Raw genomic sequence first — 26,455 nt, 5'->3', positions numbered from 1 at the left:
AGGTGAGCCTCCTTAGGGCAGAAGGCAAGGTGTAAGATATTAGACAACTTCATAGCTACACCAAATCTATGAAGAGTTTCAAGAATGTTTGTGTTTGGCATTTTCTTTAAGAAGAAGGAAAATATAATCAGCTAAGAGATTTTCTCAGACCAGAACTAAAGGTTTGATCAGCTTTTGAAAGGACAAAGCAAGGCCTTTTGCAAAGTCTGCATCTTGGTTCTACATATTTCTACAGGGGAAGAGTGACTTTCTTAAGCATCTTAGCCATCCTATAATTCACACAAGCAACTAAGAAATATTTCAGTGCTTACTGTGTGCTGTTTCCAAAATAACAAATATCCAGGCTTGTTTATATTTATCAAATTTATTAAATTAACCAATCTACATAGGCATTATATTTAACATTCAACATAATAATAAATATTTTGGGATAAATAAGTGAAACCATTTTAGCCCCTAGGGCTTACAAAAAAGAATCTTAAAGATCCATATTTATAATCTTAAGAATAATAGTTACAATAGGTAGCAAACCATACATTCAACAATAAATATAAAATTTAAATATATAAATAAATAGAAGGCCTGATATGTATTAAATGGGAAGCACTTAATTATCAAGTCAGTGTTGAGATGATGCTTTGACAAAAGGTAATCCATCCGTTCAGAAATTCTATAATGGTTGCTGTGTCATCATCATATTCACATGTGAATGTTGTTTCAGATCCCTATAAAAGAAAAATTTTAATTTTTTAAAGTACAAAGTAGTTTACCTTATACATAATTATTCCCTATTGAAGGCTTATAGGCCTGTCACCTTTATTTTCAAGCTTACCAAACATATTATTCATATTTTCTTGAAATGATCAAAATGATGTGCTAAAATTATATATTTTGTTACAATACCAAATGATAGTAACATAGAGGCTGAGATTTTCCTCATCTGTTAATTCAGTCAATGAACACAAAAAATTTTTCCCGAATTGGGTGCAAATAAACATTTAAATAAAATCAGATCTAGACAAATATTAAACGCTGCATGTGAAATAAACTTGACCACTTTTCCTCTGAGTATGTATCTATATCTATGTAAGTTAAATGTATTAATTGATATGCACGTTATACTTTCTTCTTTTCTAAATCTTGATTTAAGAATCTCCTATTTTTCTACTTAAGTGAATCTCCTTATATTTTCCTCAAAGCAGAATAGAACTAACCCAGAATAAGCTAAGACATGCTTCTGTTTGGGAGAAATTTGAAAAACAGCTTCATAAATACTTATACTTGCCCCCACCTCGTCATAGTATCAATGCAGGTGAATTTACCACCTTTTAAAAGTTTAAACATTACAAATTTTGTTCTATGGACTGGCTTTTTAGAAATTAGGCTTCTCTACTGAAAGGAGCTATTTAACGCTGCCTCTAGTTGACAAGCTAAGAAGGAAATATTTTTATATATAGTGAAATTTAAAAGAGAGCTTTTCAAATTTGAAGTGATTCCTATCCCCAGAACAAAAAACAAGTGAGATTAGAGTATTCCCTTTAAATAAGTATTCTCTTTAAATAAACTGTTATAGTGTTATATACCCAATTAAGCATAATTATTTAAATATTATAATATCTTGCTTTTTTTATTTTAAAAAGTATTTGGCTTTTGAAACACAGTTTTCAGATTTTCATAGTTTTGTCTTAAATTTGTATCAAGAGTTGAGTGAGTTGTCTGATGTTAATTATTTTAGAATAAACCTCTTGACTTAGATAAGGGACTAAATCTGTCAAAGTCCAGATGACAGTTATCTCAATGTATTGTTTTTAATTCAACTGAAACAGTCCACTAATAAGTGACTCATTTGGAAACAACTGGAGTTACTTTTAGAAATGTGTTTCTGTTACTATAATTATGCTGTTTAGGATACCTATTAACTAATGAATTTTGTATCTTAGTATATGGAATATAAAAAGGGAGAAGTGAATCTCTTTTACATCACCTTAGTCCCTTGCCTGTTTTATGCTTCCTGTGCATTTACAAATACTTAAGCTTCTGAAAGTGGGGATTGCCTCTAACAAGGTTGTTGTTTTTCTAGTCCACTGGCAATTTTAAAAATTGGCTGCACTTTTTTTTTTTTAAGAAAAATCTCATGGGCATCCCTCCCATCAAATGATAGGGAAACACCATTTGAAAAGCCTTTCAGGTGATCAGTATTGGCTTTTTCCAGTAATGTTCTGAAGGAACTGAAAAGTGTATAATGAAATCTGTCTGCTTCCTGTGAAATTCAATTCAGTACCTTCTCTCAGTTTTGTGTTAATGTGAGAGGTGATGGAGTTTGGGATGAGACTTGTCCTTTAGTGGATGGTAGGTGCAACTCTATACTCCCCAGTTTATTATCTCACATTACAAATGATTCATGTTCACAGTGTACCTAAAATGTAGGCCAATTACACCATGGGTACTTTACAGATACCAAAAATGTTATGTCACTTAAAAATGTGATACTTATCCCCTTCCATTATTTTTTTCTAATTTCCGGGAGAGCAAATAAAGTAATGCCTTACCTTTAGTTCCAGAACTAGTACATTGATATTGCTGATTATATCCCTGGTATCTCTTAAGTGAAAGTTTTTGCTCTGAGCTAAATTTAGCACTTCCTCCAGAGGTTTGAGTTCTTCTTCTAGACACTGAAGATGTTTCAATTCTGTGGCCTAGAATAATAATTATCATCAGCTTAGTTTACACAGAGATCAGAATCAGAAACTAATCTCTAATTTATTTTATTTGGAGTTGCAGTATGGAGTTTTTACCATTCTCTTTGTTCTCAGTATCACTGTAAAGATGGACCAGTAGAGTTTAAATTATAAAACTGGAAAAACTAGGGCTCAAGTACCTATGACTAGCATTAAGTGATAGTCAACTCATTAGTTTTAGCTTAATTTGGTTTTGCAGCATTTCTGCATCTAAATGCAAATTACAGTTGTGGGCCGATTACTTTTCCAGTCTGCATAGAAATCATTAGAACAAATCAGTCAGAATGTAGAAGTATAAAAATCACATTCTATGATTCTAATATTTGATAATCTAAGAGTTAAGAAACATAGAATGTTAAGAGATCGAAGGAGCTCTTGGATGCCATCTATCAGAATCCCAACATTTTATATTAGGTAACTATAATCATGTAGTAGTGGCTCTCAATATAGCCTGGAGCAAGATACATTTAAGTGTGACTTAAATATTTACTTTTCTACAATCACTACATTAAGATTCATTTTAAAAAATTTGTCCTAATGAAATTAAAGATTATAGTATTTTTGAAAGACTTTTGGACAGGCCTCTTGATTCTATATTATACATAATATTTTATGATTATATGGTATAATGTAAAAGAATTTTCTCCAAAATAGGCCCATTTATGTCTCATAGCCATCTTTTTGAAGTAGGCAGTGAAGTGTCATCTCCATTTTATAAATAAGGACACTAAGTCTCAGCAATTGGCCACAAAAATGGGTAGAGCCAGAGTTAGATTTCAGTTCTTTCTCATGATAACAGTAACATAGCATCCATGGAATCAAATGTTTTTTATTAATTTCCAAAATCTTTTGTAAATATGCAGTGAAAGTTAAATGAACAAATGAATAGAGTTTATCATTACCTTTGGTTTCAAACTATTAGATTTTAGTGAATTCTACCACCCCCTAAATTATGCACATAATCTCATCTTTCTAACAATCTTTACTGGGAATGGTAGGACTAGACAATACAGATCCCCTGGTATGTCCATCTATTGCTCTTTAAATTCACCACTACACATTCTACAAATTCACGGCTTCTGTTTTTGTCATGAACTAGTGTCTTATATGTTGCTGGAGTTGTGTTACGTGGCTCTGATTAAACCAGAGAAACATCTGTAAGCTGTCTCCTTTACATCTTTCAGAATAGTAGCTTGGAGCAGATTTCCCTTGAATTAATAGAATTTGGTCAATGGGATTGCATCTGTGTCCCTTTAAATCCTATTATTTTCTGGGCTTGGATTCACCCTGGCACAAGCCCTTTCTGACACCAAATTTTGTTTGTTCTCTCTTAACTGGCACAACTATTAGGAAGCTTTACACACCTAATGTAGCCTAGGAGCTTGGATGATTGTGCTCTATCTGAATCCAAAAACAACCAAATGAAGGTTTTAATCTTAGAAAATAAGTCATATTGCATTATAAGTCTCAAGTTCTATTGATAAAAAAGATATTTAAGTCCAAAATTTTACTTTGTATTTCCCAATGAGAATTTGATCTTTGATAATACTAATAATAGCTAATGCTTGCATGGTATTTATCATATGCCGGACACAGTTCTGAGGGCTTTACATTTACTTACTAATCCTCACAAAACTATATTAAGTATATACAATTATTCATTTAAGTAGACATGAAACTAAATCACAGAGTGGGTAATTTGCCAAAGCTCATGAAAGCTAGGATATGGCAGAGCTGAGATTTCACTTCAAGTCTCTGGCCCAGAGTCTATGCTATTAGTTAGTGTTATGCTGCCTCTCAAACACTTAGGAACCTTTCGTAAAACAAGAAAAGATTTTTTAAAGTGGGCTCCTTGGAAATAGATTTTGGTATTTTACATACTAAAATGATATAATCAAATATTTAGAGTTTTATATTTTTAAATAAAACCATAAATCATTTTTGTTTAAAATTGTCCTGTCAATAAAGTGAGAATATTATTTTTAGGTTTTCTTCCTACTGCCACCAACACACAAATATATATAAAAATACAGGTAAACCATTTTAATAGAGGCTTCATTATCAAACTTGGGTTTTCAAAAAACAGAAATTAAAGTTACTGTTTTCCTCAGATGAGGTGCTATTAATCCCATCTGTGCAAATGTTCACATTACTTTGAATTTTATTAAAATGTACATTGAACGTAGAAAATTGTACTTACCTTCTTGGGCATGTAAAACTTAAATGTGAGCATCCTGGTGAGTTTGGGATTCTTGTAATTCTAAGAAAGTATAATACATTGTTATTAAGAAGTGAACTCCATCTAGATTACTAAATGTAATAATTTTAGTAAGGAAGGAAATATACTTACATTAATTCCATTCAAAAGCATCTGTAAGTCCAGCAGTAAATGCTCCAGTTGTAGCTGTGTTTTCTTTGTAGAACTTGAAGTAGGTGCACTGTTTGAGATGAGTGCAAGACTTAGTGCAATGCAAGACAGGAGTTGCATCCTGTACATTGTGGCAGTAGTTGAGGTTACTGTGAGTAGTGATTAAAGAGAGTGATAGGGAACTCTTGAACAAGAGATGCAATTTATACTGTTAATTCTGGAAAAATATTATGGGGGTGTCAAAATGTTTTACATATTACACATATTTTCAAAGACTTTACCTGTCTGAAAAAACATTACCTTCATTTTTCCTCTTCTGATGACTCTTTGGAATTTCTTTAAACCCCCGAAGACTGACTGAATGGATGTAGGTGAAATCCCTCTTGGTTACATTAGCCCACACTTAGGTAATAGTTTTAATTCATTCAATTAACGCCTTCTGTATGAAACAGTTTTTCCTCCTTTCTTTAAGGGGGTGGGGATACAAAAGTAACTCAGGAAAATTTTCTCTTTGTCATAAAACTACACTGAGCATGTGAGTAGCATATTGTGGTGGACAAGAGCAAGAGTAAATAGATGAAAAGAATAAATGTTTAGATTTGTTGATTAAACAGGAAGTATATTGGTTTCCTGTTTCAGAATGGTTTTACCTTTTTATCTACACAATGAGCTAATTGCATACAATAAGATAGATTGCTTCTTACTTATCAGCTAGAGAAATATTAAGATTAGAATACATAAAATGCTTATTAAGCTTGAGGCACTGTTTTATGCTGTTTTAATTTTAAAATGCTTATATATCTGTTTAAGTCTCTTAATGTCTATTGTACATTTTTTAAAGGGTGTGATAAATACTCAGAAAAAGGTTTGTATTCAAGGATACTGATGCTAGTTTTATAGTAGACTTTATATGTGTTATGTGTAAACCAGTACATGTTTCTCATTTTTATGTCTTTACCTCTTTAATGGATTTTGATTTATCCTCTAAATTACCTGGGACACTATGAGTGTAACAGTAATAATTATGAAATACGATCATATTTCTTTTAGTCAGCATACTAGGACATTTAGGATATGTGTTCATTCATCCTCAGTACAGTGCACAAACTGGCTGAACAATGGTACTGGTATATACTTCTAATTTAACCTGGGGACACAAGCTTCCATTCTCCTACCTTATTTATTTTTTACCTGGTCTTTTTTTTTTTTTTTTTAAGATGATATCGCCTGTGTTTTTGTTGTTTTTTTTTTTGAAGACAATATTGTCTGGTCTTTAAACAGACATTTACTAGCACCTATTATGCCCTCAGGTACATAGAAAAAGAGAAAAGAGAACAGTGTACAGGCAAGCACTTAGCCTAATTTAGGTCTTGCTGAGTTGTGAAGTGCTGGCTCCTATTTTGCAGATTAGAAAACTGAGGCTCACTGAAGTTAAGGAATTTGCTCTAGGGCACTTAGCCCTTATGGCTGGTAAGGGGCAGAACAAGGATTTGAAAAGAGAATGTTTTGAATCCAAAAATCCACTCTCTTACCATTTGTATTTTCTCAAAGACCCTGATTTGTAATAGGGAAGGTATGTACATACACAAGTGTAATCCTGGGTGAAAGGTGATTGCTGTCTCAAGGGAGGTGGATATAAGGAATTTTCAATAAGGAACGATTACTTCAAACTGGATTTTGAGGAGGGTGCTTAGGCAGGAATGATTCAAGCATTCTAAGAAACAGTCAATTGTGATCTTTTACAAAAAAAAAAAACAGAAAAATGGGTTAATAAGAGTTTTCTATGCATTAGTTAATGTTTGGGGAATATAAAACAAATTTAAAAATAAAGATTATAGTCCCTGAAGTAGAAAAAAATGAAGAAAAGGTCAGATTATGGCCAAATATCATAAACATTTGGTTATGAAAAAATGCAAAATGTCTGTACATTTCAGATCAAAATCACATTAGCACTATTACAAGGGGAAGGTTATTTGGTAGTTATTTATTTAGTATAATAAAGGTGTCATTTAGCATAATAAAATATAGCTTTATTAAACTTGTTTTGCTTCTCTAAATAGTTTCAGTGTCTAATCCCAGCATCATCACTCAGGCTTTACCCTTCCAAAATGGAAGAATTCAGGCCCACTCATTTTCCTATGTGGGGGCTTTTCCAATGATGTCTTTGATGTTCTCCAGTCTTGATATTTATATTTCTCCGGCTATTTCCATTAGAAAATGGGACAATATATGGCTATATTTCTGGGACCCTGTAGAAAATTGAATTCATGGATACCTAGTTTATCTCTGTTATTGTACAGTAGACACCATTATAGAAGTTGGATTTTTAATTTCTTTCTTGAAATACTTGGGGAGAAAGCCACATTCACTGTGACATACTTTCGCTTTCTCATGTCTGACACATCAGCTGGCTTTTCTGGGTGTAGTGGCAGTAAAGTCAGTAGTGGATTGCTAACTACCACGTGTGTCATATGTCATACCCCTGCTTCTCCTTCTACTATGCAGAATTTTACTATTCAACAAGAAGTTGTTTTAGTTGCTTAGCATTGTTTGTGACTCAGCCTCTTAGACTCAAGAGTAGCCCAAGTCCCTGAAGCTGCCTACCAAAGAGGTTGCTCACTCTGTTGCACATATTGTCCATCCATCAAAGCTGACTTTCAATGACTCTGCTTCCAAAAAGTTTTTCCTTCTGATCCTCTTTCACAGTTTTGTAAAACTTTAATTTGGTCTGTAGCTTGATGCCTGTATTAATTCATCTCTTGTCAGTTTTTGTAAAGGCCTCTTGGCTTTTCAAGGTTCAGTTTACTGTTTCTTTGAAATTAGGAACATATTGTTGGAAAATTTCCATACCCTCCAGACCTAATTCAGCTAGAAGCTCTGTGTTTACTGTGAAAATCTGAATGACCTTGGGCATAGGTTGGTGATGCATTTGTCTTTATCAGCCCTATGGCCCTCCATAATGTGATATCACTTTTGTAAATCTGTTCATGATCACAATTATGCCTCTGTGGTGTGTGCTTTTCCATGTGGCAAATTTTAACAATGTTCATAACCTTTTTGGATTGAATACTTATTTCAAATTTAGTATTTTATATACTCACAATTCACTGATAGGAAACTTGACATCTACAGAGGTTAAGGTGGCTTACCCAGTATCACAATCTTAATTATTGGTGAGGTTAGAGTAAAAACTCAAAGCCTTCCTGACCCCTCATAATCTCATCTTTTTCCAGTGTAAAATAGTGATGCTAAATTCTGGACCCATTAAGACTACACAGAGTTAGCTGAATGAGATTGTGCCCACTATTCCATCTTCCTTCACTCTGTCAATGATAGAGGATGATTCAGGGAAGGCATCATCCATCTTCACTAAAACAACACTTTGAGTAGCCTTAGGATTTCTAAGAACTTGGAGCCGCTGAATTCACACAGTAGCTACAATTGCTGAGTTTTTCTCATGTTTTTGGCTCTCTTTCTGGGGCCTTTTAAAAGCACCAGAAGACTTGATTTTTTTAACATTTCTCTCATATCTAAAGTTAGGCAATGATTGTATTCGTTGTGGATTTAAGCTGCACTGTGCTTTTCAGAGTGCAGTGTTCTAAGGCTAACATGGAAATATCACACTAGGCAATTGTCTGCATTGGCAGCCAAGAGATACCTTACTACTTAAATGTGATGAGAAGGGGAGAATCTTCAAAACCTTTGGAAATTTACTTTTTGTGTAAATATGAGACCCCTATGACAAGTCACACAGCAGTTACTAGAGGTAGAAGATGATAGATAGTATTCTGACAGTAACAGTAACAGATTCGCAAAGCACAGGTTTATAAAGCACTTTCACATCTATTTATCTCATTTCACATCTTTTAATCTCATTCCACCACAAAATAGTTAAGGAAAGAAACATGTGCTTCATGTTGCAGAACTTTTTTCTTCATACATTAAGAATTAAGCCTTACAACTTACAGATAAATATTAGTTTTCTCCTCTGCCAAGATAAATTCTTTTGTTAAAATTTTGTGAAAATAAAGTTATTATTTGCAGTCATTTAAGCTTATCTACATCTAATTGTTTTTACTATTTTATTTCTAAGTTCTCTGTCAACAGTTTATTCTTTTCTCCTATAGTGGCTTTGGGTGTACCACTGACAAAGAGTCCATTGTTCATCCTTCCTAAATAGTATACATATTTTAAAGATTCTGACCGGATTTTTTTATTTTAAAATTTATAACATTGTCTAATTATTAAATAATGCATATTTATTATAGAAAATTTGGATGATACACAGAATCTAAAAAAAATCAAAAATAAAAATCAACTGTAATCTAATCAGCTAGAGATAACCATTGTTATCACATTTTACTTCACACTTCTGCAGATCAAGGGTGAACAATTTACTACAGAAAACAGTAATGCCAGAGAATAGGGGGAAGTCAAGGAAATCAACGCATCTACAGGACCCACTCATGTAACCCATGGAGATAAGGGGAGGGGCCAGCCTCTGCAAATGAGATGGATCTATAGTTCTCCTTACTGGGAAGAAAGGGAAAGCTTTTCCATCACCTCATGGTAACTGCATTTTTTTACTAGTAGAGCTTCTAGAAGTTGTTACATAGGTGGCTAATTTTAGAGTCATTTGCCTCATATAATTTTTAAATGTATGAATATGTACCTCATTCTTAATTTTCTTCTCTATCCTTGACCTGTATCAGGCTAGTTGCACAATATTGAACAAACAACTCTGGACTCTTCACTGGATGATATTAGGATTCCTGCAGAATTCATTTCACCTCTTAGGCCAAGTCTTCTGGCAGATGAACCTGCTCAGACCTTCTGTTCCTTAAAGAGTTGCATCTTCTGTCTCCTACAGTTTAGACAAATAGGGTAGAAGATACTTTAATTATTTGACATCATTTCTCAATGAGGATAACTTGGGAGTACAGCTTACAACTTGTAAGGGGTGAAGTAATTCAATGCTTTCCTGCTAGTTGTCCCTTTAATCTAGAATAAAGAACAGCCAATTAATCAGAAAAAAAAAAACAAGCTCCACATTCATCCCAGGCTTATCTAAGTCCATTGCCACAGGGGCAGCTATGAGACAGTTAATTACTTGGAACTTCCTAAATACCTCACTTTCTTTAGTCCCAAAGAGATTTTTGCTTTAAAGTTATCCCCTTATTCCTGTTGTAGAGAATGCTGATTTCCTCTAATATCTATCCCTCCTTTCTATTATAATAAGAAGTCTGATTTTTAGCTGGACATATTGCTGCTCTCCAGTAAAGACCACATTCTCTAGTTTCACTTGGCAGTGAGGTGTGGCCATGCAGATTTAATGGCTAGAGCTCTAGTGGCTTTCCAGTACCTTGAAGACAGGGGACTGCACTCTAGGGATGATAGGGTTGAGAGCTAGGATACAGATAACTTCATCAAGCTACCAAATCAACTCTGATTGCCTAGTTTTGAATTCTTTTATGTGAGAGGGAAACAACCATATCTTATTTAAGCCACTGTTATTTTGGGTTTCTCATGCAACTACACTCTGAGTATATTGGGCCATTCTTCCTAGAAAGTTCTATTTGTATTGTAAATGCAAAATATTTAAGGAACATTATTAAGTATGATTATGGGCTATAGGAGATACAAAATGTGTTGCTATATTTAGCCCACAGAATTTTATATTTAAGAAAGAAAAACAGATATATATGCAATGCCCCAGTATTAGACAATAAGAGGATGGATAAGGGGTTAATTCCCAAGTGTAAGGTACATTTATGGTCAATTGGTTTTTGACAAGGGTGCCAAGACAATTCAATGGGAGAAGAAAAGTCTTCTTAACAAATGGTGCTTGGGATAACTGGATATCTACATGCAAATGTATGAGATTGGACCCTTACTTCATACCATATAGAAATATTAACTCAAAATAAATCGCAGACCTAAGTGAAAGAGCTAAAATTATATTAGGTTGGTGCAAAAGTAATGGAAAAAAATACAATTACTTTTGCACCAACCTAATAAAACGTTTAGAACAAAGCATGCAAGTAAATATTCTTGGCTTTGAATGAGACAATGGCTAGATATGTCACCAAAAGCAAAACTAACAAAAAATAAATAAATAAATTGGAGCTCATCAAAATTAAAAACTTTTTGCTTCAGAGGACACCATGAAGAAAGACCATCATTTTCTTCAGAATGGGAGAAAATATTTGCAAACCATTTATTTTATATAAGGTTTGTATTGAGAATATACAAAGAATTCTTGCAACTTAACAGTAAAAATACAAATAGCCCATTTCAAAAGTGGCCAAATGATTTGAACAGACATTCCTTCAAAAAAATGTACACATGACCAAAAATCACATGAAAAGATGTTCAACATCATTAATACTTAGGAAAAACCAAACCAAAACCACAATGAGATGCCCCTTCCCACCCATTAGAATAACTAAAATAATTTTTTAAAAGAACAAAAACAAATGTTGATAAAAATATGAAAAAACTTAAACCATCATGCTTTGTTGGTGGAAATGTAAAATAGTATAGCTTCTTTGGAAACATTGGCAATTCCTCAAAATATTAAATATAGAATTACTGTGTGACCCAGCAATTGTCCTTCTAATTATATACCCAAAAGAAATGAAAACATCTCCACACAAAAACTTGTACACAAATGTTCATAGCAGCATTATTTGTAAAAATCAAAAAGTGGAAGCAACCCAAGTACCCAACAACTGATACTGGATAAATTAAATGTTTATATCCATACAATGCAATTTTATGTACATCCATACAATGGAATTTTATTTAACAATAAAAACTGAAATGCTATTACATTCTACAACATGGGTGAACCTTGAAAATATTATGCTAAGTGAAAGAAGCAATCATAACGGGTCAAATATTGTATGATTCCATTTATATGAAATGTCCTGAATAAAGATATACATAGTGACAGAAAGCAGATTAGTGGTTTCCAGGGGCTCGGGAGGGAGAAAAGGGAGTCACTGCTAATGAATATGAGGTTTCTTTTTTAGATGATGAAAATGTTCTAAAATTAGATAGTGTACAACTCTATGAATATATAGAAATCACTCAATTGTATACTATGGTATGTAAGTTATATCTCAAAGCTGCTAAAAATGTTTTCCTAGCTTCACAATTGAAAAATGGTTGAAACAGATGCAGTATGATTTTGGTTTGTGGCCATACTGAAATAAATAATGTCCCAGAATGAAACTAGATTTATCTCTAAGAATTGGGTATATAACCAGTGTATATAAAATAAGTGTAAAGAGAATGAAAAGAACAAGTTAAAACTTAAAATTGTCTATATTGTTAAAGAGTAAAAATAAATAGTAAAATTACTATATGGCATTCAGTCACTATTCTCATTGCTGATTATTGTCACCTAATTAAGTCCTAAATATTAAATAAATGGTAATACGTTTTCTTTGATTATTAAATGACATCTTTTAATACATCAGTATATTTAAATGTTTGAAAATATTTTAAGATAAATAAGTATACTAATAAATACTACAGAAATATGGAAATGGTTTAAGAAAACTTGGAAGCCAAAATATGGTACATGATGCATACAACCAGACCTAACTGCAGGTAACAAGTACACCTGTTCTTATAGCCAAATGTTTGACTACTACAACCCTTGACTGGTATACTAAGCAGCAGAATACTGTCTGAAAAGCAGAAACCCCTAGATCAGAAGATAAAGATTGTGACTTAAATGTATTTAGCCCTCAAAGTGTTTGTATTTTAAACCAACATTTAATAATTGAGAGAGGATGCAGATTGTGACTTAAATGTACTTAGCCCTCAGAGTGTTCATTTGTTTTGTATTTTAATTAAGGCAACATTTTAAAATCGGAAGATTTAACTTAAAAGTCTGGATTGGAGCTTGTGTTTAAAACTCTGAGGATAGCTTTTCCTGTGGCAGCTGCCAGCTGAGAGGAGCATGGCTGTCTCCTCTCCGCCATGGCATGTGCTTGCCCACTGATATTAATGTACTCCAGAAAGGGAGAGTCATCTGGCAAAAATGTCACTTTGCCTGCTGTATTCAAATATCCTATTGGACCAGATATTGTGAACTTTGTTCACACCAACTTGCACAAAAAGAACAGACAGCCCTATGCCGTCAGTGAAATAGCAGGTCATCAGACCAGTGCTGAGACTTGGGGTATTGGTAGAGCTGTGGCTCGAATTCCCAGAGTTCAAAGTGGTGGTACTCACCGTTCTGGCCAGGGTGCTTTTGGAAATATGTGTCATGGAGGCCAAATGTTTGCACCAACCAAAACCTGGTGCTGTTGGCATCGTAGAGTGAACACAACCCAAAAGCGACATGCCGTTTGTTGTGCTCTGGCTGCCTCAGCCTTACCAGCACTGGTCATGTCTAAAGGTCATCGTATTGAAGAAGTTCCTGAACTTCCTTTGGTAGTAGAAGACAAAGTTGAAGGCTGCAAGCAGACCAAGGAGGCTGTTTTGCTTCTTAAGTAACTTACAACCTGGAATGATATCAAAAAGGTCTATACCTCTCAGCGACTGAGAGCTGGCAAGGGCAAAATGAGAAACTGTCACCATATGCAGCACAGGAGACTCTGCATTATCTACAATGAAGATAATAGTATCATCAAGGGCTTCAGAAACATCCCTGGAATTACTTTGCTCAGTGTAAGCAAATTGAACATTTGAAGCTTGCTGCTCCTGGTGGGCATGTGGGACGTTTCTGCATTTGGACCGAAAGTGCTTTCCGGAAGTTAGATGAATTGTATGGCACTTGGCGTAAAGCTGCTTCCCTCAAGAGTAACTACAATCTTCCTATGCACAAGATGAACAATACAGATCTCAGCAGAATCTTGAAAAGCCCAGAGATCCAAAGAGCCCTTCGAGCACCACGCAAGAAGATTCATTGCAGAGACCTAAAGAAGAACCCACTGAAAAACCTGCGAATCATGTTGAAGCTAAACCCATACACAAAGATCATGCGCTGGAACACTATTCTTTGCCAGGCCAGGAATCACAAGCTCCGGGTGGATAAGGCAGCGGCAGCAGCAGCAGCACTAGAAGCCAAATCAGATGAGAAGGGGGTTGCAGGCAAAAAGCCTGTGATAGGTAAGAAAGGAAAGAAGGCTGCTGTTAGTGTTAAGAAGCAGAAGAAGCCTCTAGTGGGAAAAAAGCCAGCAGCTACCAAGAAACCAGCCCCTGAAAAGACTCCAGCAGAAAAGAAACCTACTACAGAGGAAAAGAAGCCTGCTGCATAAACTCTTAAATTTGATTATTCCGTAAAGGTGAAATCATTTTGGAGAGCTTCTTTTGAAAAAGACCTGATCAAAAAGGCAGCGAGAAAGAAAGAAAAAAAAAAAAAAAAAACTCCAAAGATAGAAAAAAAAAACACCTCTGAAGATATGGCAGCACTGGTGGTCGTTTGCTGAAGCTGGACGCTACTTCCCTCCTTAAATGCCATCATGCAGTGGTTACCTGTGCTCTTCCAACTGGCCACTTTGCTCATTATATCATGTGATACAGTTTGGCTGTGTCCCCACCCAAATCTCATCTTGAATTGCAGCTCCCATAATCCCATGTGTCATGGGAGGAACCCAGTGATTTATGAAGTGGGGGGGTTTCCTGTGCTGTTCTTATAATAGTGTATAAGTCTCATGAGATCTGATGGTTTTATAAAGGACAGTTCCCCTGCACACATTGTTTTGCCTGCTGCCATGTAAGATGTACTTTTGCTATCCCTTTGCCTTCTGCCGTGATTGTGAGGCCTCCCCAAGCATGTGGAACTGTGAGTCCATTAAACCTCTTTTTCTTCATAAATTATCCAGTCTCAGGTATGTCTTTATTAGCAGTGGGAGAACAGGCTAATACATCATGGATCTGGATTTGTAGGCATTTGAGTTTGCATCCTAAACCTAGGGAGAAGTCTAACCTGCCTTATGACCTTGGGCATGATGTTTCCTATTTATAAGTCTTATTTAGCTTCTATTAAATAGGTCAAAGAATACCTGCCCTTCCTCTCTTCCTCACAGTACTGTTATAAAGATTTAATAAAATGATGTATTGAATGTACTTTTACAACTAAGAAGTCCTTACTTTTGGTCTTCTCTGTGAAATCTGTGATATTATTCTGACTATTGATGAACCAAAGAGATTTTTTTTCCCTCAGCTTTTTGGAAGTACAATAAAAAATAAATAAAAATTGTATTTAAGATATACAACTTGATGTTTTGATGTATGTATACATTGTGAAATAATTGCCAAAATCAAACTACAGGCATACCTCATTTTATGGAGCTTTGACTTATTGCACTAGACAGACATTGTCTTTTTTTTTCTATTTTAACATATGGAAGGTTTGTAGCACTTCTGTGTGCAGCAAAACTATCAGCACCATTTTGTTGACAGCATGTGCTTACTTTGTGCCTCTGTGCCACATTTTGGTAATTCTCACAATTTTTCAAACTTTTTCATTATTATTATATCTGTTATGGTGTTCTGTGATTGGTGATCTTTGATATTCCTGTTTTTTTGAGACCCAGATATAAGAACATAAATTTATTGATATATGTTGTGTGTATTTTGACTGTTCCACTGACTGGCCATTCCTCTGTCTGTCTCCCTTTCCCCAGGCCTTTCTATTCCCAAAACACAACAATATGGAAATTGGACCAACTAGTAAACCTACAATGGGCTCTAAGTGTTCAAGTGTAAGGAAAAGTCACATGTCTTTCACTTTAAATGAAAAACTAGAAATGATTAAATTTAGTGAGGAAAGCATGTTGATAATCAAGATAGGCTGAAAGCTAGGCCTCTCGTGTGAAACAGCCAAGTTGTAAACGCAAAGGAAAAGTTATTAAAGGAAATTAAAAATGCTACTCCAATGAACACACTAATAATAAGAAAGCAAAACATCCTTATTTTTATATGGAGAATGTATGAGTAGTCTGGATAGAAGATCAAACCAGCCATAACATTTCCTTAAGCCAATGCCTAAGTCAGAGCAAGACCTTAACTCTGTTCAATACTATGAAAGCTGAGCAGTGAGGAAGTTGCAGGACAAAAGTTAGAAACTAGGAGATGTTAACTCATGACATTTAGGGAAAGAAGTTGTCTCCATGACATAAAAGTGCAAGTTGAAGCAGCAAATGCTGATGTAAAAGCTGCAGCAAGTTATCCAGAGATCTAGCTAAGTTGATGAAAGTGGCTACACAAAACAACAGATTTTCAACATAGACAAAACAGTCCTCTATGGGAAATAGATGCCGTCTAGGACTTTCATAGCTAGAGAAGAGAAGTCAATGCCTAGCTTCAAAGGACAGGCTGACTCTCTTGTTAGGACCTAATACAGCTGGTGACTTTAAGTGGAAGCCAGTGCTTGTTTACCATTCTGAAAATGCTGGGGTCTTTAAATCTACTCTGCTCTATCAATAAAACAACAAAGCTTGGATGACGGCACATCTTTTTATAGCATGGCTTACTGAATATTTTAAGCCCACTGTTGAGACTTACTACTCAGAAGAAAAGATTTCTTTCAAAATACTACTGCTCATTGACAGTGAATCTAGCCATTCAAGAGCCCTAATGGAGGGATTAATGTTCTTTTTATGCCTACTAACACATCTGTTCTGTAGCATGGATCAAGGAGTAATTTCAACTTTCAAGTCTTACAATTTAAGAAATACATTTTGTAAGGCTATAGCTGCCATAGATAGTGATTCCTCCAATGGATCTTGGCAAACTAAATTAAAAACCTTCTGGAAAGGATTCGCCATTTTAGATTTCATTAAAAACACTTTTATTCATAAGAGGAGGTCAAAATATCAACCTTACTAGGATTTTGGAAGAAGTTGGTTCCAACTCTTACGGATGACTTTGAGGGATTCAAGTCTACAATAGAGGAAGTAACTGCTTTCTCCACTGTAGTCTTGAATGGAGAGATGGGATGGAAGTAGCAAGAGAATGAGAATAAAAGTGGTGAGTGCCTGTAATCCCAGCTACTCGGGAGGCTAAGGCAGGAGAATCGCTTGAACCTGGGAAGCAGAGGTTGCTGTAAGTTGAAATGGCACCACTGCACTCCAGCGTGGGTGATAGAGCCAGACTCTATCTCAAATAAATAAATAAATAAATAAGTGGAGCCTGAAGTTGGAACTGAATTGTTGCAATCTCATGATAAAATTTGAATGGACAAGGAGTTACTTTCTGTGGAGGAGCAAAGAAAGTGCTTTCTTGGGATGGAATTTATTCTGGGTGAAGAAACAATGTAAACATGGTTGAAATGACATTAAAAAAAAGGATTTAAAGTACTCAATAAACTTAGTTAATGAAACTGGGGTTTGAGGAAACTGACTCCAGTTTTGGAAGACATTCCACTGTGGATAAAATGCTATCAAACAGTGTCACATGCTGCAGCGAAATCTTTCATGAAAGGAAGAGTCGGTTGATGTGGAAAACATCATTATCTTCTTCTTTTAAGAAATTTCCACAGCCATACCAACTGTCAGTTGTTAGTTATAGTATAAACATAGCTTTTATGGACTAGAAACAAAAAAATTTGTGTGACTCACTTTATTGAAGTATTTGCTTTGTTATGTTCATCTGGAGCCTAATCCTCAATATCTCTCAGGTATGCCTATAATGAGCATATCCATTATCTCATGTAATTATGATTTTGTGTCTGTGTGTTGGTGGGGTGTTACAGTGAGAATATTTAACATCTACCCTCTTAGCAAATTTCAAGTATAGAGTATTGTTAATTATAGTCATCATGCTCTACACTAGATCTCCATAACTTATATATCTTGCATAACTGAAACTTTATATCTTTTCTCCAACATCTCCCCATTTCCACTTTTCCACTGTCCCTGGCAACCACCATTCTATATGATGCTTCTATGAGTTCAGCTATATTACATTCCATATTTAAGTGAGATAATACAGTATTTGTGTATCTGTGTCTAGCTAATTTCACTCAGTATAATGTCCTCCAGGTTCACACATGTCACAAATAGCAGGATTTTCTTCTTTTTTAAGGCTGAATAGTATTCCATTGTTCATGTGTGTGTGTATGTGTGTGTGTGTGTGCATCAGTCAAATTGTCTTTAACCATTCATTGATGGATATTTATCTTGGCTATTGTGAATAATTCTAAAATGGACATGAACTGCAGATATCTCTTTGAGCTCTTGATTTCATTTCCTTTGAATATATACCCAGAAGTAGGATCACTAGATCATATGGTAGTTCTAGTTTTAATTTTTGGAAAAAAAAAAATCCATATGGTCTTCCAAAATGGCTGTACCAATTTACATTCCCACCAACAGTGTACAAAGGTTCTACTGTCTCCACAACCTCACCAAGGCTTGTTACTTTTTGACTTTTTGTTAATGGCCATTCTAACAGGTGTGAGGTGATACCTCCTTGTGATTTTGATTTGCATTTCTCTGATAATTCGTGATGTTGTGCACCTTTTCATATATCTGTTGGCCATTTGTATGTCTTTGGAGAAATGTCTATTCAGGTCCTTTGCCCATTTTTGTATTGGGTTGTTTTTTGCTATTGAGTTGTATGAGTTTCTTATAAGTTTTATCTCCACCCCCCCCCCCAAGTTTCTTATAAGTTTTAGAAATTTAATCCTTCTTGGATATATGGTTTGCAAATATTTCTCCCATTCATGGGTTGTCTTTTCACTGTTAATTTTTTCCTTTGCTGTGCAGAAGCTTTTTAGCTTGAGGGAACACTACTTACTGATTTTTGCTTTTGTTGCCTATGATTTTGGTATCATAGCCAAAAAATTATTACCAAGACCAGTTTCAAAAAGCTTTTTACCCTGTTTTTTTTTCCAGTAGCTTTACAGGTTCAGATCTTATATTTAAGTCTTTAATCAGTTTTAAGTTTATTTTTATATGTGGTGTCAGATAAAGAGCCAACTTCATCCTTCTGTGGGTGTACAGTTTCTCAACACAATTTATTTATTTATTTATTTATTTATTTATTTATAACTTCTATTATAGGTTCAGGGGTACACGTGCAGGTTTGTTATGTAGGTAAATTGCATGTCTTGGGGGTTTTGGTGTACAGATTACCACCCAGGAATAAGCATAGTGCCTAATAGGTAGTTTTTCAATCCTCTGTCTCCTTCTACCCCCTACCCTGAAGTAGCCCCCAGTGTCTCTTCTTCTCTTCTTTGTGTCTCTGCATTCTCAATGTTTAGCTCCCACTCGTAAGTGAAAACATGTGGTATTTGGTTTTCTGTTTCTGCTTTATTTCATTTAGGATAATGGTCTCCAACTCTATCTATGCTGCTATGAAGAACATGATCTCAATCTTTTTTATGGCTGCATAGTATTCCATGGTTTAACACCATTTGTTAAAAAGGCTATCATTTCTCCATCATGTGGTCTTGGTACTGTTGGTGACAATCAATTTGCCATAAGTGGGTGGATTCATGTCTGGTCTCTCCATTCTGTTTCATTGATCTATATATCTATTACTACTTCAGTATTATACTGTTTTTACTACTGTAGCTTGGTTATACTTTTGAAATCTGGATATATGATGCCTCCATCTTTCTTTTTCTTGTTCAAGGTTGCTTTAGCAATTCAGGGTTTTTTGTGGTTCCATATGAATTTAATAATTTTTTTCTATTTCTTTAAAGAATATCATTGAAATTTTGATAGGGATTGCATTAAATCTGCACACTGCTTTTGGTAATGTAGACATTTTAACAATATTAATTATTCCAGTCCATGAACACAGGATATCTTTCTATTCATTTTTTTCTTCTTCATTTTATTTCATCAATGTTTTATAGTTTCAGTGTATACATCTCTCACTTCCTTGGTTAAATTTATTCCTAACTACTTTATCTATCTATCTATTTATTTCTGATGCTATTATAAATGGGATTGTTTCCTTAGTTTCCTTTTTGTATCATTTGCTGGTGGTATAGGAACAAAACTGAATTTTGTATGTTGATTTGTAAATTGCAACTTAGTTCCAACAGCATTTTTTAAATAGTGTTTAGGGTTTTCTTTTTTTTGGGATGTAGTTTTTGGCTCTTGTTTCCCAGGCTGGAGTGCAATGGCACAATACTTGTCTCACTGTAACCTCTGCCTCCCAGGTTCAAGCAATTCTCCTGCCTGAGCCCCCAGAATAGCTGTGATTGCAGGCATGTGCCACCACACCCAGCTAATTTTGTATTTTTGGTAGAGACAGGGTTTCTCCATGTTGGTCAGGCTGGTCTTGAACGCCCAACTTCAGGTAATCTGCCCACCTTGGCCTCCTAAAGTGCTCGGATTACAGGTGTGAGCCACCTGTGCCTGGCCAGGGTTTTCTATGTCTGCTAGAAATACTTGTAGATTATGTCATCTATAAACAGTGATACTTCTTTCCAAATTTAATGCCTTTTATTTCTTTGTCTTGCTTTATTGCTCTGTCTAGGACTTCTAGCACCAGATTGAATTGAAGAGGTGAGAGTGGTCATCCTTGCTTTGTTACACATCGTTGATCATGATATTAGCTGTGGACTTTTCATGATGACTTTACTATGTTGAGGTAAGTTCCTTCCGAACCTAATTTGTTGAGAGGTTTTTTAATCATGAAAGAATGTTAATTTTTGCTAAATGCTTTTTCTGCTTTTATTGAGATGACCATGGGATTTTTATTCTTTATTCTGTTAATGTGGTGTATCACACTGATTGATTTGCAAATGTTGAACCATCCTCATTCCCAGGATAAATTTTGCTTGGTCGTGGTGCATAAACCGATTAATGTATTATTCAATTCAGTTTGCTAATATTTTGTTAAGGATTTTTGTATTCATGTCCATCAAGGATATTGACCTGTAGTTTTCTTGTGGTGTCTTTGTTTGGCTTTGGTATTAGGGTAATGTTGGCATCATGAATGTGGAAGTCTTACTTGTTCTTCTATTTTTGGAAGAGTTTAAAAAGGACTAGTATTAATTCATTTTAAATGTTTAATTCAACCATGAAGCCATCAGCTCCAGTGTTTTTCTTTGTTGGGAAGTTTTAGATGAGTCAGTCCTTTTATATGTATTCATCTGTTCAGGCTTTCTATTTCTTGACTGGATCTTAGTAGTTTGCATGTTTCCAGGAACTTATCTATGCCTTCTGTGTTGTTTAATATTTTGGCATATAATCATTCAGAATAGTCCCTTATGAACATTTTTATTTCTGTGTATCCAGGTGTAATGTCTCTTCTTTTATTTCTGGTTTTATTTGAGTTTTCTCTCTTTTTTTTTCTTGGGTGGTCGAGCTAAGTATTTGTTGGTTCTGTTTACCTTTCAAAAAACCAACTTAGTTTTCTCCATTTTTGTGATATGTTTCTATTCTCTATTTCTTTTTGTTTCTGCTCTAGTATTTATTCTTTCCTTATATCTCCCCAGCTTTGGGCATATTTTGTTCTTTTATTTATTTGTTTGTTTGTTTGTTTGTTTATTTAGTAGTTCTCTGAAGTATAACATTAGGTTGTTAACTTGAGATCTTTCTTCTTCTTCTTTGGAGACAGAATCTCACTTTGTCACCCAGGCTGGAGTACAGTGGCATGGTCTCAGCTCACTGCAGCCTCCCACTCCAAAGTTCAAGTGATGTTCCTGCATTACCATCCCACATAGCTGGGATTACTGGTGCCCACCTGCCACCATGCCCGGCTAATTTTTGTATTTTTAGTACAGATCGGGTTTTGCCATGTTGGCCAGGCTGGTCACGAACTACTGACCTCAAATGATCCGCCCACATGGGCCTCTCAAAAGTGCTGGGATTACAGGTGTGAGCCACCGTGCCTGGCCCTTTCTTCATTTTATGATGAAAGCATTTCTCCCTATAAACTTCCCTCTTATTACTGTTTGTGCTCTATCCTATAAGTTTTGATATGCATGTTTTTATCTTCAATTATCTCAAGATTTTTCTAATTTCCCTTTTGCTTTCTTCATTGACCCAGTGGTTGTTCAAGAGTGTGTTTAATTAGTATGTATTTGTGAGTTTTGCCATCTTGTCTTTGTTATTGATTTCTACTTTCATTCCACTGTAATCAGAAAAGATTCTTGGAATGATCTCAATCTTCTTAATTTGCTAAGACTTGTTTTGTGACCTAACATGTGATCTATCCTGAAGAATGTTCCATGTGTGCTCAAGAAGATTGCATTCCCTGCAATGTTCTGTATATGTCTATTAGGTCCGTTTGGGCTATAGTGTTGTTTCAGTCTAATATTTTCTATTGATTTTACTGTCTGGATGCTCTATTGATTATTAAAAATGGGTACTTAAGTCTCTTACTATTACTTTATTGCTGCCTGTTTCTCCCCTCCTGTCAATTTTTTAATATATATTTGGGTGCTCTGATGTTAGGTACATGTATATATTTACAGTTATTATAAGCTTTTGATGAATTGACACCCTTATCATTATATAATGATAAGTTTTTTCCTATCTCTTATAACCTCTTTTTACTTAAAAAGGCTATTTTGGGCTGGACACAGTGGCTCACGCCTGTAATTCCAGCCCTCTGGGAGGCCGAGGTGGGTAGATTACCTGGAGTCAGGAGTTTGAGACCAGCTTGACCAACATGGTGAAACCCTGTCTCTACTAAAAATATAAAAACTATCTGAGCATAATGGCAGGTTCCTGTAATCCCAGCTACTCTGGAGGCTGAGACAGGAAAATAGCTTGAACCCAGGAGGTGATGGTTGCAATGAGTTGAGATCGTGCCTTTGCAGCCCAGCCTAGGCAACAGAGCAAGACTCCATCTCAAAAAACAATAAATAAATAAAATAAAACAAATATAAAAAATAAAAAGTCTATTTTGTCTGATGTAAGTACAGCTACCTTTGTTCTCTTTTGGTTACCATTTGCATGAAATATCTTTTTTCACCTCTTTGCTCTCAGCCTATATGTGTCTGTAAATCTAAAATGAGTCTCTTACAGGCAGGATATAGCTGGATCTTGCTTGTTAGGTTTTAAATCTATATAACCACTATATGTCTTTTGATTGGTGAATTTAATCCATTTGCATTTAAAGTAATTATAGATTGGTGAGGACTTTGTATTGCCATTTTATTAGTAGTTTTCTGACTGTTTTATAGCTCCTTTGTTTCTTTCTTTTACTCTTCCTGTTATCCTTTGGGATTTTATGATTTTTTTTAATAGTGGTATGCTTTGATTCCTTTCACTTTACCTTTTGTGTACTTACTACAGGTTTTTTTATTTGGGATTACCATGAGGTTTGTGATTATATAAAATACTTTATAACAGTCTATTTTAAGCCAATAGCAACTTAACTTTGACCACAAACAAAAACTACACTTTAACTTCTCCTCTCCCAACATCTTATGTTACTGACATCACAATTTACATCTTTTAATATTGTGTATCCATTAACAAATTATTGTCGCTATAGTTTTAACTTTCTTAATAGAGTTAAAAAGTATTTACACACCACCATTATAGCATTAAAGTATTCTAAATTTGACTCTATTCTAACCTTTAGAGTGAGTTTTATACTTCTATATGTTTTCATGTTGTTAGCATTTTTTCATTTAAGCTTGAAGGATTCCCATTAGTACTTCTTGTAAAGCAAGTCTAAAAGTGTCAAATTACCTTATAAAAGAATCTCTTTGAGTGCCCTTATCATGGGTATCCTTATAAGACCTTACATATCAGCTGAGTCTAATTGAACTGGGAAACCCACCCACTCACCGAAATCTGGGGCTAACAGGGAAGATTCCCTCCATCATCCAGATGGAGGAAACTAGGACAGGGACTGGAAAGGAACTAGGAAGAAATAAAGGTAAAGGGTGGAGAGAAATCTTCTCCAAAATCTTCACCTAAAGGGGGGATATTTTAGGTCTAGGGAAGCTTACCAAGCTTCCTCCCAGCATTGTCAGGGACACAGCTAAGCTGTAGACCTTGGTGCATTGACTTTGATCACACTAGGGGAATGCAGGATTCTCTGCGGATGCCACCCTTGTCACCAGTAAGAATGCTGAAGAATGCTGAAGAATTTATGCTGAGCACGGTGGCTGAATATAGATATTTAATAAGCTATAGGAGGAGTCATATATATTTATGGAAGAAGAAATATGTGTATGTGCAATTGAACTTCATGTCCCTTCATGAGTGGCATGTACAAAAAATGACGGCACTGGCATGATCTAAAGGTGGAGTTTTCAGTCCTTTGAAGTTAAAAGGTGAAGCAAAGGACATGAATGCCCTCCCTGGGCATCCTTGTAGACAAGCCAGAACCACTCTGTGGTTAGTGGTCTCTTATCAGGAAGGAATGCTGGTTTGCTCTTGTGCCAAAACCAAAAAAGGAAGGGGGCAGTGTCAGGCAATTGGTTGATATCAACAGTGGAGTCTTTACGAAGGGCTGGTTTCTGTTTAACCCACAGGGAAGAAAGGCTAATGGCGGTAAAGTGTGGAAGGAGATATAATGAGAAGTGTCTGACCTCCCATCCTGTCATGATTAGAAATTTAGTTTTTAAGGTTTCTCTGGGGTCCCCTTCATGAGGAAGGGGGGCATTCAGTCAGCTGGGGGACTTAGGATTTTATTTTTGTTTCTCAGATGTCTAAATCTCTCTGGTGTGCCATGGGTTTGTGGTTTTATCTTTTTTTTTTCTAATTAGATCACATACTGATTTAAAATTGGGAAGAATGTTGCTTTTTCTCAGAAAGTGAATCTCTCTGAGGAAGAACCCTTAGGTAGCGGGAATTAAGTTTGCTCCCAAGCTCACTAATGCCAATTCCTATTAACCCCAAGCCATCCTGTTGTCTATGTTGAAAAATAGAAGAAATATTAGGTTGAATAGTTTGGATTGAGTAGTAAAGTAAAATTTGAGACAGTGGGAGAATAAACATTTCTACTTTAATAAATTTAAAGTTTAATAAGTTTAACTCTGTTTCTAGTTACTGACTTCTTTATGACTTGGATATTAATTTTAAGCCCAATTTATATAGTCAAGCAACACTAAAATCCAGGGGAATGGTTAGGGGATGAATATTTGAAGAAATGTAAAAGATTTTGATACAGTGATTTTCTTGCTAAACTCATAGATCAAAGTGGATGATAAAAGATTTGTTTACCTGTTTTGAAGAAATGGAGATAGTATTTCAATCTGGAAGCAGACTATTTCACAGAAATGGGAAAGTCATGAGTAAAATTTATCCCTGAAGCTGTTATTTTTTTTTTAAATACTGGGGTACATGGGCAGAATGTGCAGGTTTGCTACATAGGTATACACGTGCCATGTGGTTTGCTGTACCCATCAACCCATCATCTACATTAGGTATTTCTCCTAATGCTATCCCTCCCCTAACCCCCAACCCCCCAACAGGCTTCAGTGTGTCTGTCATGTTCCCCTCCCTGTGTCCATATGTTCTCACTGTTCAACTCCCACTTATGACTAAGAACACACAATATTTGGTTTTCTGTTCTTGTGTTAATTTGCTGAGAATGATGGTTTACAGCTTCATCCATGTCCCTGCAAAGGATATGAACTCATCCTTTTTTATGGCTTCATAGTATTCCTTGGTATAAATGTGCCACATTTTCTTTATCCAGTCTAACATTGATGGGCATTTGGGTTGGTCCCATGTCTTTGCTATTGTGAATGATGCCACAATAAACATATGTGTGCATGTGTCTTTATAATAGAATGATTTATAATCCTTTGGGTATATACCCAGTAATAGGATTGCCAGGTCAAATGATATTTCTAGTTCTAGATCCTTGAGGAATCGCCACACTGTCTTCCACGATGGTTGAACTAATTTAAACTCCCACCAACAGTGTAAAAGCATTCCTGTTTCTTCACATCCTCTCCAGCATCTGTTATTTCATCACTTTTTATGATTGCCATTCTAACTGGCGTGAGATAGTATCTCATTGTGGTTTTGATTTGCATCTCTCTAATGACCAGTGATGATTAGCTTTTTAAAATATTTTTGTTGGCTGCATAAATGTCTTCTTTTGAGAAGTGTCTGGTTCGCCCACTTTTTGATGTGGTTGGTTGTTTTTTCTTGTAAATCTGTTTAAGTTCTTTGTAGATTCTGGATATTAGACCTTTGTTGGTTGGATAGATTGCAAAAATTTTCTCCCATTCTGTAGGTTTCCTGTTCACTCTGGTGATAGTTTCTTTTGCTGTGCAGAAGCTCCTTTGTTTAATTAGATCCCATTTGTCAATATGGGCTTTTGTTGCCATTGCTTTCGTGTTTTAGTCATGAAGACTTTGCCCATGCCTATGTCCTGAATGGTATTGCCTAGGTTTTCTTCTAGGTTTTTTATGGCTTTAGGTCTTAAGTTTAAGTCTTTAACCCATCTT

At 35.3% G+C, this 26,455-nt stretch overlaps 1 protein-coding gene and 1 pseudogene across 2 annotated transcripts; one reads left to right on the top strand and one right to left on the bottom strand.

Moving 5' to 3' along the window:
• Window positions 1–348: 348 nt before the first annotated feature.
• On the bottom strand, window positions 349–5,632 carry IL2 (interleukin 2). Its single transcript, XM_032292373.1, has 4 exons — window positions 5,089–5,632; window positions 4,939–4,998; window positions 2,550–2,696; window positions 349–725 (listed from the first exon to the last, which is right to left on the bottom strand). The coding sequence occupies exons 1-4, from the start codon at window positions 5,233–5,235 to the stop codon at window positions 615–617; spliced, it is 465 nt and encodes a 154-aa protein (XP_032148264.1). The 5' UTR covers window positions 5,236–5,632; the 3' UTR covers window positions 349–614.
• Window positions 5,633–13,063: 7,431 nt separating this feature from the next.
• On the top strand, window positions 13,064–14,460 carry LOC116560853 (annotated as a pseudogene). Its single transcript, XR_004273172.1, has one exon. The product of XR_004273172.1 is annotated as a 60S ribosomal protein L4 pseudogene (transcript).
• The last annotated feature ends 11,995 nt before the right edge of the window (window positions 14,461–26,455 follow it).

This window comes from Sapajus apella, unplaced genomic scaffold (genome assembly GCF_009761245.1).
Source record: "Sapajus apella isolate SASKATOON/1434 unplaced genomic scaffold, GSC_monkey_1.0 scaffold27, whole genome shotgun sequence".
Classification (NCBI taxonomy): domain Eukaryota; kingdom Metazoa; phylum Chordata; class Mammalia; order Primates; family Cebidae; genus Sapajus; species Sapajus apella.
Note: the sequence above shows the minus strand (reverse complement) of the source record. Positions and strands in the feature narration are given on the sequence as shown.